Source organism: Oryx dammah, unplaced genomic scaffold, assembly GCF_014754425.2.
Source record: "Oryx dammah isolate SB20612 unplaced genomic scaffold, SCBI_Odam_1.1 HiC_scaffold_3, whole genome shotgun sequence".
NCBI lineage: Eukaryota > Metazoa > Chordata > Mammalia > Artiodactyla > Bovidae > Oryx > Oryx dammah.
The window spans coordinates 71241527-71254742 of NW_024070187.1; the positions used below are offsets into that span (position 1 = coordinate 71241527).

Here is a 13216-nt window from a genome sequence, read left to right on the forward strand (position 1 = left end):
ACAGTCCTGCCACCAGATCTGATTTAGAGATAATTTAGTGCCATTTAGGTATTTACATGCCTTGTGCAGTTAGGTGCACAGTGGTAGAGAAGACACTAAATGTTTTTTGAAAGAATGAATGAAGAGACACTGGAACTCAGATTTTCAGAATCAGTATATAATTTGCCTTGCAACATAAAATGAAATATTCTTGAATATTTTGATAGGCAGTAGAAAGCCATATTAAAATTTTTTTCCTACTTCTGCCTGTTTTTAAAAAATTATATTTATTTTTGATAGTGCCATTTAAGGGTAATGCATTTGGCTATGCAGGGTTTTTTTTTTTAATTGGAGGGTAATTGCTTTACAATATTGTGTTGGTTTCTGCAATGTATCAACATGACTCAGCCATTGGTATTGGTATGTCCCCTCTCTCTTGAACCTCCCTACACAGAGTTTTTTTTTTCTTTTTTATAAAGGGTAGAGTTTTATTATGCCTCAGATCTAACTTTTTAAATATAATTTAATGCTTTTTTTTTTCTTTTTGTCATCAATATGTAGGTATCAAAACTGCTTTCACCAGAAAATGTGGGGAGACAGCTTTCATTGCACCCAAGTGTGAAATGATTCCAATTGAATGGGTTTGTAGAAGAATAGCAACTGGTTCTTTTCTCAAAAGAAATCCTGGTGTTAAGGAAGGATATAAGTTCTACCCACCTAAAGTGGAGATGTTTTTTAAGGTAATTATTTTATACCTCCCTGTCTTACTGTAACTGAGCAACAAGTTTATCACAGAGTCAAAAGATTTAAATACTATTTAAGCTTTGTTTTTTTCTATTTAAGTTTTTGATACTAAAATTATCATTCCAGAAATATTTGTGGAGAATGTACACTTCAGTCAGTAATGATAATTCAAAAATTTAGGAGAAAATGTCTTTGAAAATCTATTTATCTTACATTGGAACAAGACGACGAATAAAAAGAACAAATTGAAATTAGCAGTTAGGAAGAAGAGAAAAGGAACAATTCAGTAAATTTTAAAATCTACTGTTGAAGACTAATATGAGGGATCTTTTTATAGTCTAATACAGAAAATTGTTGTTAATGTGTCTTATAAGCAGAATCATACAACAAAAGATGTAGGAGTCAAGAGTTATGAATTTGTATTGGTTTTCTTTACTGAAACTGCTTTTCTCTTTTCATCTCTTTTCATGCTTTTAAGAATATTTCTTCTGTTTCAGAAGCAGTGTCATTGTGCATCAGTGAACTGCACAGTTTAAAGCATTTGTCTTATGATTATAATTATACAAATCAAGAATCCATAAAAGAAAAACTTCATGTACAGTTGGGACACTACTTAGAATAAAATGAAAGTATTTTATTTTTTTACCAATCTCTCTATATTGTATGAAGTCTCTTGAATTATTGAGTAACATTCTTGAAGACTTACAGTCTTGTATAAATTCTTACCAAAAGTAAAGTCAAGGGATTATGAAAGTTGCATTCTGGAAGGATTTTGTTCGAGTAGGATATGTTTTAGTCTTCTTACCATCTCTCTTGACTGATTAAGAAAAAATAAAAATCATAAACTTCTATTTATTTATATAGAGAAAACAAATTCTTTAAAATTACTTAATGACTTAGAATAAGTTACTCCAAAATACTGAATTTTAAAGTAGCTATTGAAAATAGAAAAGTTTAAAATGATTGTTGTGAATTAAAGGGTATTTTAAACAAAAATTAAATCTTTAGCAAAAATGAATGTTTCTGAGGAATTCATCATGCTCAGTTTATCTGAAAATTTCAAGTATTTTATATTTATATTTGTTATTTGTACTGCTATACCTTTTTCTCAGGATGATGCCAATAATGACCCACAGTGGTCTGAGGAACAGCTAATTGCTGCGAATTTTTGCTTTGCTGGACTTGTTATAGGACAAACTGAAGTGGATATCATGAGTCATGCTACACAGGCTATTTTTGAAATACTGGAGAAATCCTGGTTGCCCCAGAACTGTACACTAGTTGATATGAAGGTACAAGTAAAATGGAGATTTGAAAGTAAAGATTATAACTGAGAAACATCTTTAGTAGTATAGTTTTGAAAAACTCTTTGTTGAAATGCTGTTTCTAGATTGAATTTGGTGTTGATGTAACCACCAGAGAGATCGTTCTTGCTGATGTTATTGATAATGATTCCTGGAGACTCTGGCCATCAGGAGATCGAAGCCAGCAAAAAGACAAACAGGTAGGTAATACTTCAGGCTTTCTTTAATCTTTTGCAACATCAGGCTGGGATAGAAGAGAAAGGGAAGATGGGAGGAAAAGGAAGGGCAGTTATTGTTTCTGACAACATGAGCCCGAGTTGTTGATTGCTATTTATTTTTAAAGATCAATATCTTCTATGTTACATATATCCTGGAGAAAAGGATAGGAATAATACTTTACATATATGAAGCAGATTTCTCATTTATTATCTCAGAGCAAATATTATCCTTTTTTGATTAATTGAAAACTAAGGCTCTAAGATGGTAGATACAATTAACAAGAGTAAGTGACAAGGCTTTTCTGATAAATGGCCTGACCTGAGGTGACCTCTAAAAATGGTTTGCTATTCGCTTGAGCCAGAGAACTCTACAAAATCATGCAAATCAAGGGGTTCAAATCTTCATGTTAAGAACACTCATGAAAGTGCCCAGGGTATGCATATTTGAAAAGCCATCAGTCTGAAAGATGTCCCTTTATGGAAGCTATCTGTGTCATCCATCATTACAGTGGTGGAGTTGGTAGGTCTGCCGAGGCCAAACAGTGGGGCTGGACATAGGGTCAGTGGCCCAAAAAGAGTGCTGAATTTTTACTGCACATGCTCCAAAATGCAGAGGGTAATGCTGAACTTAAGAGCTTAGGTGTGGATTCTCTGGTCATTGAGCACATCCAAGTGAGCACAGCAGTCAGATCATCCCATACATGAGCTCTCCCTGCCACACTGAGATGATCCTTCCTGAAAAAGAACAGACTGTTCCTAAACCAGAAGAGGAGGTTGCACTGAAGAAACAAAGACTTAAGACCTGGGAATAATTGCTGCCTCCCCACCAAAAAGCAAATAAAAGGTTTTAAAAACGAGCAAGCGGCAGATGTGGAACTCTATCCCAGGTCTTACAGATCTTACCAAGCTCCAATTCTGTTCTTTTCTATTAAAAAAAAAAAAATTAGGGCAAGATCTTCTCTATACTTAATATGTAAGAATTGTCAGGGCAGCTAATTATAATTGCTCGTGTAGGAAGCAGTTATCTTTGAATGAAACTGCAAGAGTTCATCACTATCTGAACTTTCTCTAGTCTAATTCAAGAAATTAGTTCGTAGGCTCAGATATATTTTTCAGATATATCTTTTGCTCTGCAAACTTCATAATCTATACCCTAAACTCAGAAACCAAGTCATTTCAGATATGAAGAATATTACTAGTAGAATACTTTACCCAATCTCCTTTTCAGTCAAACTCTGACTCTCTGAACTGACTTGGGTGTGGGAATTGAGTGTGAGGTCATGAGTCTCTATAATGGTGGCTCAAATCAACCCTGTTTGCCAGCTGGGTGTTCGGGGTTGGGGTCTCATGTATGTCTGGTATTTATATTCTAAGCTTTCTTATTTTCTAGTCATATCGTGATCTCAAGGAAGTAACTCCTGAAGGGCTACAGATGGTAAAGAAAAATTTTGAGTGGGTTGCAGAAAGAGTAGAGGTAAGCCTTTCATTGTCTTCTGTATTTTTCTCCAAGAAAATTGTGCTTCAGAAAGAAACAAAAATGAGAGGGTGCAGTGCTTTTCTTTTTTGCCAATGACTTTTAACAAAAGGAGCACTTAAAAAAAATGTCCCAGCTGAACTATCCTCACTGGGACACTGGAACCCCCTGCAGTGAAACTGGCCAATCTGCTTCTCCCAAATACTACTGGGAAACCTGGAATCCTTTCCTCCTTGCCCCCTGCAGGGGAACCTTACATTTCCTACTCACCTTTCTGTTGCTACTCGGAGTCCCTAGCAAGAGTATAGAATTGGAACTCCATGTGACATTAAAATGTCACTTTATAAAGTTTATGTTTTTATTATTGCTATAATTCCATGGAAAATGAATGGGGTTTATGGTTATCCAAGGGTAATAACTACTTTTTAGAACATCATTTCCATGGGAACGTGTGTTTTGAATTCCATACAACTAACTTACAAAGATTTATAACATGACTTCTGTCTTGGCTGATTATGTCTTAAAACGTGTTAAACAGAATGTACTAAAAATCTTCAATGAACTATTTTACAGCTTCCTGAATATTAATTGTTTTTTATTGTAATAGTAAACATAATTTATCTGAGTAAAAATCTTACGTATTAGGTCTTAATTAGGAAGGTCACTTTCTTTTATATAAAGAGGTTATTTTGAAAAATGCATCCTCTGTCATTTTGTTCTGCTTGTCTTAAATTCAGTTTCTTAAGGAAATACTGTGTCAAGTTGTAATTTTACTGTAAATTCTTCTTACAGTACTCATTCCCATATTTATCCATTTTTATCTTTGCCTTCTTTTGCATATTCATATTTTTCTTTTCCAGTTGCTTCTGAAACCAGAAAGTCAGTGCAGAGTTATAGTACTGATGGGCTCAACCTCTGATCTTAGTCACTGTGAAAAAATTAAGAAGGCTTGTGGAACTTTTGGCATTCCATGTGAACTTAGGGTCACCTCTGCCCATAAAGGACCAGATGAAACTCTGAGGATTAAAGCTGAGTATGAAGGTAAATGTTGAATAAATAGAGCATTTCAGGAAGTTCTCCTGATTCTGCCCCAAAATTTTATGTTTAGACTAATAATGCTGAAAAATAATTTTCCACATTTCCAAGGGAAAAAGTTTTAAACTTTGATGATGTTTGCCTCCAGAATTTTTAAGGTGCTCTAGGAGCTTATAATGGAGAAGGCAGGAGCTTATAAAAGAATGGATCAGGGAGAAAAAATTGAAAATGCAAGCATGGGAGGAAAACGAAGACTAGAATTAGTCCTTACCTAATCCCCTCAAGCGCTGTTTCTAGTGCCCTGTAACAGAAAATAGACCCCACACCAATTACAGAAGAAAGGGCTGAGGTTGAAGCCGCGGGTCCTCTCAAGTATCTCTAATGGTCGGCCTTTCCTGGGAGACAGTCAGACATGAAATAAAGGAACAATTTCAGAATATAGTATATAAAAGAAATGTCTTGATGGGATAGCATCTAAAATAAGGAGCCCTATAGACTGGAATGATTCTCAACTGGAGAAAATATTGGTTGTATATTCCTTCTAAAGGTAGTTGCTATAGGAGTATACTTATTGAATTTTTAAGAGCTTTTTTTGGGGGGTGGTGGGTGGAGGTCAGACCCCTACGATAAGCTAATAAAAACCAGATCTCTTTGTCTCCAGAAAAATGCAAACATAACATTTTGGATTCCAGGTAGACTGCTGTAGGAAACAGAAATAACTTACGAGTTTATGAAAGAATAAGTTGTTTATGAGAGTGATAAAAAAGAATTTATTGAAGAGTGTTAAATATTTGGGTACTCTATTATTGAATGTAATTCCTCAAGTATCACTCAACCTGTATTCTCTATTAACTGTGTGTCTCCCATACCTGCTGGTTGAAGGACAGCAAGATAGATGCTGGTTCAGGTCGTGTCATTCTTTGCTTCAGTGAGCCAAAGCAGCAATAGTAGAAGGGGCCTTTGAACATTCCCTCTCTCATAGAGTGAAAGTGAAGTCGCTCAGTCATGTCCGACTCTTTGCGACCCATGGACTGTAGCCTACCAGGCTCCTCTGTCCATGGGATTTTCCAGGCAAGAGTACTGGAGTGGATTGCCATTTCCTTCGCCAGGGGATCTTCCCGACCCAGGGATCAAACCCGGGTCTCCTGCATTGTAGACAGATGCTTTACTGTCAGCCACCAGGGAAGTCCATACCCGTGTGTTAACACCTCCTTAATGCTACAGTTCTCAAAGATGGTCAAAACTATTCTTGCTACTTCATTACTTGACATCCAGTAAGTGGCAGGATGAACCTTGTATTTTGAATATATTTAATAATAGTGACTTAATATAGCGTTTTATCTAGAGACTACTATTAAAGGAACTCAGGGAGTTACTGTACAGGGACCCCTTTTTAAAAAATTACCTTGAAATCTGTTTTGAGTGCTTAGTGTAATTATAACTTGTCATTTACCTAGGGGATGGCATTCCTACTGTATTTGTGGCAGTGGCAGGCAGAAGCAATGGTTTAGGGCCGGTGTTGTCTGGTAACACTGCATATCCAGTTATCAGCTGTCCTCCTCTCACTCCAGACTGGGGAGCTCAGGATGTGTGGTCTTCTCTTCGATTACCCAGTGGTAAGATAACTGAATCTTGTAAAAACTTTTATTTATAAGCTTCAAATATGCACAATGGTAGAGAGAATAACATAATGAAATTTTACATACCCGTCAACCAGCTTCAGAAATTCACATCTTGCATCTGTAGCCCTCTCCTGCTGCATGATATAAAGCAGATCTGAGACATGATGGCATTTTATACTTAAATACTTATTTCCTAAGTGATAAAGACTAATTTTAAAATCATAACCATGATACCACATTCATAACTGTCCTCTGACATGTTCCCATAGGGACTGACTTTTCTTAATTTGGCTGATATTAGTTATGTAGTAAATAGTGGATCTATATAAATTGAGTTATTAATACAAATTAAATATCCCTGTGATTTATACTTTATTCTTATTGGAGATCATGAGAATCAAAGAGCCTGATGAACTCCAAGAGTATTTAGGGAAACTGGAGCTTTTGGATCTATAACCTGTCTAGTCCTCTAATGACATAATAGTCCCACCTCAAGAAACTCTGCCTGAAGAACTTACTTGGTTACCAAGGAGAGAAGGGGGGTATGGGATGAGTTGGGAGGTTAAGATTGACATATATACACTACTATGTATAAAATAGATAACTAACGAGAACTTACTATATAGCACAGGAGACTCTACTCAGTGATCTGTGGTGACCTAAATGGGAGGGAAATCTAAAAAAGTAGATACACGTGTATGTATGACTGATTCACTCTGCTGTACAGCAGGGACTTACAGTACATTGCAAAGCAACTATACTCCAAAAAAAAAAAAGGCCACCATGGCTTTAGCTGACAAAACCGAAACTCTGCCTGAGCAATGTGTGGCCCCTAAGAAGTTACTTACTCTACTGTCTTATAGATCTATTAAATTAGTATTGAATGTATAACCTAGTATTTCTTACAATTATTTTGTGGATTTGACTTTTATCACTTCTTAAAACTGTTAGAATGATTCAAGTGCAAAGACAAAAGGAATAGCTAGAAAATCACCAAAACAACATACCTCAAGTTTGTCTAAGAACAGATGATTCTACCCAGTTAATCTCATGCCTTATTTTATTGTTTCTGTTGGCCTTTTACCAGGGAGTTAAAGGGATAGTATATATGAAAAGAACTTTGCAAAAGGTAAATTTCTTTGCAAGTAGATTCGATGAGAAGAGTGATAGTTGTATATAAAATACCTGTTCCTAGCTGATGAATATTATTTATCACTTTATCACTCCAGATAGTAAAGATGGAAATGCCATCCACAGATCCTACTTTAGAAAAGGATAATATAGTAGCTTTATTGTCTGTGGCTGGTGGGGCTTTTGAGAGTATAGAATGGTTTGCTAGGTGGTATTTTCATTTTATTAATTTACAGCTCAATTTTCCATCTTTTCTGAACCAATAGGTCTTGGCTGTTCGACCATCCTTTCTCCAGAAGGATCAGCTCAGTTTGCTGCTCAGATATTTGGATTAAATAACCATTTGATCTGGGCCCGACTGCGAGCAAGTGTATTAAATACATGGATTTCCTTGAAGCAGGCTGACAAGAAAATCAGAGAGGCCAATTTATAAGAAAGAATATCACTGCATTTTTTTAGGAGGAAAACTATAATTTTCTAGTTTAGCTGCCCCCCCCAAATCAAGATGAAAAGATTTTAAATCATTGAGAGAAAAATAAAATTTGTAAGTGAATAAATGCTTTTCTCAATTCATGGAGTAGTAAAATGTGTACATATTTATTAATGTCTCTTTATAAGTAGTGAAATTACTGTACATTCAAAATTAATCTCTTACCCACATATGGTCATTATTAGGTAGACAGTATAATTAATTATATTTATTAAATGCTAATAATGTCCTATTACAGAGTTCTCTAGTTATTACTTGACTTTCTACATCTCAGCCCATCAGTTTTAGAAATGTAAAATGGTTGTATCTTAGGGTGGTTAAGCACAATATAGGCCTTTTTCACAGTATGATCTTAACAAAATTCTAAGGGCATGGTTTTTTATTTGCAGTCACTATGTCAGAAAATGATGTTATATTTAGCTATAGATAGAGATGAAGTTTGGGTTTGATACTGCCTTTTTTTGACAAAAGCCAAGATTGTTGCTAGGGCTAAGAAAGACAAGATGTAGGGGCACTGAGTACGCCATATAGAGAACTTCTGAGAACTTCCGTATTAAGTGTTAAGGCAGTTTCCAATGGGAAAAAAAGTAGTTACCTTTGCCATTGCAAATGAAAGATTTAGTAAATCTTACTTGGCTCTACTGCTACTGCTACTGCTAAGTCACTTCAGTCGTGTCCGACTCTGTGTGACCCCATAGACGGCAGCCCACCAGGCTCCCCGGTCCCTGGGATTCTCTAGGCAAGAACACTGGAGTGGGTTGCCATTTCCTTCTCCAATGCATGAAAGTGAAAAGTGAAAGGGAAGTCGCTCAGTCGTGTCTGACTCTTCTCGACCCCATGGACCACAGCCTACCAGGCTCCTCTGTCCATGGGATTTTCCAGGCAAGAGTACTGGAGCGGGGTGCCATCGCCTTTCTTTTCATTCTAATATATATTGTAGTCAGACTAACAATTCCCAGCCTACCATCATTTTCAGAAATTGGAATCTCCCAGTTAATGACCATAACTAGTTTCTTTCTTGTTAATAGTATTAAGCCTGGGCAGTATACCCAGCAAAATGTACCTCTAAAGGAAGTTATTACTGAGAAGTATTACAGTTCATCATAAGTCTATAAACCATATTTGGAAGTCAATATTATGCAGCCTTGGGAATTTTACAGATCGTTTTAAAGTTTTATCCAAGTGTCCACACAGCCCTTAAGCTTGCATGTAAAAATTTATGTGTATGTTCACTTGGAAAAGAGGGCAGTTTTTACCAATTAATCTGTGTCCCTCTGTCCCTTCCCACCCACCCCACCCCCCAGCCCCCAATGCTGAGTCTCTGTTACAGATGAAATCCTGAAAACTTTTGCCGCTGGCCTACACTGTCTGTGCTTTTTCACCTTCCTGTCAACTGTTAACAAGCTAGCATCTTATCACTTTAACATGATCTCTTTAGGGTATAATTGACCTGATTATTCCTTTTCTTGGGCTAGACACCAAATTGTTCCAACCTCAGTCTTGATCATTCCTCATGTATTACTGTTTCACTTAATTATTGGTTTTTCCTGCTGTTCAGTCCATTGTTTACAAATAGTGCTAGAACAATCATCTTTATAGTGAATGTCTATAGACTTGTATTTACAGCTTTCCATTTCCCTCTGAATGCTCCAAACTTAACCCATCTTCCAAGCCTATAGCTGGCTATACTCACTGTCCCAAATCAGAGGCTTAATTTTATCCTTGATAGTTTTCTCTGGGAGAAGGAAATGGCAACACACTCCAGTGTTCTTGCCTGGAGAATCCCAGGGACAGGGGAGCCTGGTGGGCTACCATCTATGGGGTCGCACAGAGTCAGACACGACTGAAGCGACTTGGCAGCAGCAGCAGTTTTCTCTATTTAATTTTTAACTTATCACCAAGTCTTGAATTTACCATTTACCCATCCTCTACAAAAATCTCAAGCAAGGGTCAAATTCTGTTACTAGCCTGGTCTAGATCTTCATTCTCAACCTAACCTTTTTGAAGATTGTCCAAGGACTTGAGAACATAAATTCTTAAATAAGCTTCTTTTGCAACATAGACTCCTTTGAAAATAAGAGCACTACTGATCCTCTGTCTAGAAAATTGCACAGAATTTTTCAGTGTGTTCCACTGGTTCCTGGGTTCCCTTGAAATCTGTCCATAGTCTGTAGGTTAAGAATCACTGATGTAACCTATCAAGGGAACTTGCTTTTCCCATAGTTTTCAGACTTAGAATGTCCTTGTGTCATTAAAATCGTGTTACTAGGGCTTCATCTTCACTGCCTCCATTAAACCTTACTTAATAAACCTTCCTCTAGCAACAATGACTACAAGTACTTTCTCTGTTGGATTGTAAGTTCCCAAAGAGGAGAAAATAGAGTTTTACAGTTTATTTGCCTTATGCTCTGAGGTGCTATGCCTAGCTGTCTGCTAGAAATGGGGGGAATTGTAAAAATCATGTCTTGCTTAGTTTTCTATCTTAAGTTAGATCACATTAGATCACAAGAACAATTAAAAAGATTTGATCTTAACATCTTTGAACTTGGGATTCTTAAGGTCTCTGAATAGTTGTTATAGTTGTTGGCGGCTATTTCAGCTCTTCTATCCCCACCAAGCAAAAGTTCTGTTTTTGTGCAGTTCATAAAAATGTCAAACATTGAGATGATGGGCAGGACTGACCTTTATTAATGGTCGTCATAATTTTTACCATTAATTTCTTAATAGAGTACATATATCCTCAATAGTATAGTTCATCAATGCTAGAGTAAATACTTGTTTAAAACCATTTTAACTGTGTTCTAAAAAGTAACTTACACAAACCTACCTGGTTTGCCATCTTTGGATGTTTATACTTTGTGGGCTTGTAGTTAAAAAGAGGAAGAAAAATTGTGTCCAAATAACTCACTAGTTTATATCATAAAGCCACACTTAAAATTGCTTTGCTTTAATGCCTTCTGAAATGTAAACAATGCAGCCAAATAAAAGACAAAGATAAGCTCTTGTGTGAAGAAGCTTTATTCATTTATCCACACGTGAAATACATGTTTTGCCTGATTTTATTCTAAGTCCTAGGGGAGTAACAGAGACGAGGCCTTCAAGCTCACAAAATTTACATTTTATTTGGGATAACCATAAAAGATAAAGTGGATAGGTTCGAGGAAGTATAAGTGCTCATGAAGAATAACCAAGGTGAGAGGACAGTGATTGGGTAGGAATGTTTTTGAGGCAAGCAGGGCAGGATGTAAAGAGCAAGCCATGCAAAGATACGGGTAAGTAGTTTCCCAGACTAAGGGAACAGAAAGTAAAATAGCTTTGCCTTTTTAAGGACCTGCAAACATGCTAATACTGCTGGAGCCCTGTGAGCAAGGGAAGGGTTAAGAGTGGAAGGAAATGTTGATGGAAAAACTAGATCTCTTAGGGTCTATGGGCTACCCTGAAGTGTGACAGGAAAAACTATCGGTAGGTTTGAGCAGGAGCTGACATAATGTATTCAACAGGTTTCAAAGCATTCTCTACTGTTGTGTGGACTAGAGGAGATTCGTTAAGAAGTTAACTATCGTTATCGAGTTGAGAAGATGTGACTTTCAACAAGTTAAATATTGTGCCTCTATTTCCTCATGTGTAAAGTGGGACTAATACTACCTATCTCAAGTGACTATGTGAATTAAATGAATCAATAAATGTAAAGTACATCCTAGCACATGAATGCATCATATAGAAATTCCATTTGGCTGACTGTAGAGGATAGAATGAGTGGAACTGGTTCCATGAAAATTACCTTGAATTTGACATCCGTTCAGCTGATTTAATCTCTTAAAAATAGGAAAATAAGCACAGAGCATGATGTGACTTAAACATGACATGCCATCGAACATTCACAATTTCTCCCTGCCATCTTCTGCCCAGCAGTCCTCAGAAAGCCAATGAAAACTTACTTTCAGTGGAGCCTTTTGCGTTTAACTTCTCACAACTTCAAACAGTTGAGGAAGAGTTGTTAACCTAGCATGGTGGTGCAGTAAAGATAGCAGTGGCCATGAGCTGGACATAGTTTCTGTTCACAGGGAACTCAGATCAGGGGAGAAATAAGCAAAAACTCATTCAGATAAAAAGTTGAGTACCAACTATATGGCAGGATGCGGGCTAGATACTAGGGATGCTACAGTAAACAAAGCAAATACAGTCCATCTGGAGAGAGGCCTTAAACAATGAGCAGTGCTCAGAAATAGAGAACTCTATTAGAGCCTGTAAGGAGGAACCCTGCATAGTCTGCGAAGACAAAAGAGGTAACTTTTAACCTAGGACCGGATAAGATGAACAGAAATACCGAAGGATGAAAAAGAATGAGCTAGATTGCTGGCAAAGAGAGGGCAGGGGAGTGGCAGGAACTGGTAGAATCAGGACAAGAAATGAGTGCAGACTAGGCGTTTAAAATGTTCAGTCATTCTCATCAAAAGTACCCAACAAGGACTTCCCTGGTGATCCAGTGACAAAGACTCGATGCTCCCAATGCAGGGGCCTGGGTTTGATCCTGGTCACGGAACTAGATCCCATACACCCGCAACGGAAAAACCGGACACCCCCACCCCTAGCCCGCCACAACTAAGACCTGCCACAGGTCTTACATGAATAAACAATTTTTTGTGTGTATATGAATAAATGTTTAAAAAATAACAAATATTAAAATATTCAATAGTATTCTGTCCTGACATTCAGTACTGTTGCCTGGAAAATCCATGGATGGAGGAGCCTGGTAGGCTGCAGTCCATGGGGTCACTAAGAGTCGGGCATGATTGAGCGACTTCACTTTCACTTTTCACTTTCACGCGTTGGAGAAGGAAATGGCAACCCACTCCAGTGTTCTTGCCTGGAGAATCCCAGGGACAGGGGAGCCTGGTGGGCTGCCGTCTATGGGGTCGCACAGAGTCGGACACGACTGAAGCGACTTAGCAGCAGTAGCAGCAGCCTGACATTCAAACACATCTTAAAGTCTTACAAAAACTTCACCCCGCCCCGATGTCTACTTGAGTGCTTACTATGCCAGGAGGCATGAAGTATCGTTTATCTCTGGAACAGTGATATATTATCCCTATTTTTACAGCCGGGAAAACTGGGACTCTAATAATACGGTCACAAGCCAAACATCTAGCGAGTCACAAAGCCAGGAACTGAACCTGGGTATTCTCACCTCAAAACACCTTTTTCTTACTGCTAACTGC

At 37.4% G+C, this 13216-nt stretch overlaps 1 protein-coding gene across 3 annotated transcripts in view; it reads left to right on the forward strand.

Annotated features, from left to right (window-relative positions):
- LOC120862146 (multifunctional protein ADE2) overlaps positions 1-8093 on the forward strand; it is a 40091-nt gene extending 31998 nt beyond the window's left edge. For all 3 annotated transcript variants that reach the window (XM_040238263.1, XM_040238264.1, XM_040238265.1), the window contains 7 exons: positions 541-719; positions 1836-2015; positions 2114-2227; positions 3636-3719; positions 4580-4760; positions 6212-6370; positions 7774-8093. In XM_040238263.1, coding sequence (XP_040094197.1) covers positions 541-719; positions 1836-2015; positions 2114-2227; positions 3636-3719; positions 4580-4760; positions 6212-6370; positions 7774-7940 — 1064 coding nt within the window. In that variant the 3' untranslated portion in view covers positions 7941-8093. The remainder of the gene's footprint in view (positions 1-540; positions 720-1835; positions 2016-2113; positions 2228-3635; positions 3720-4579; positions 4761-6211; positions 6371-7773) is intronic.
- Positions 8094-13216: the final 5123 nt, after the last annotated feature.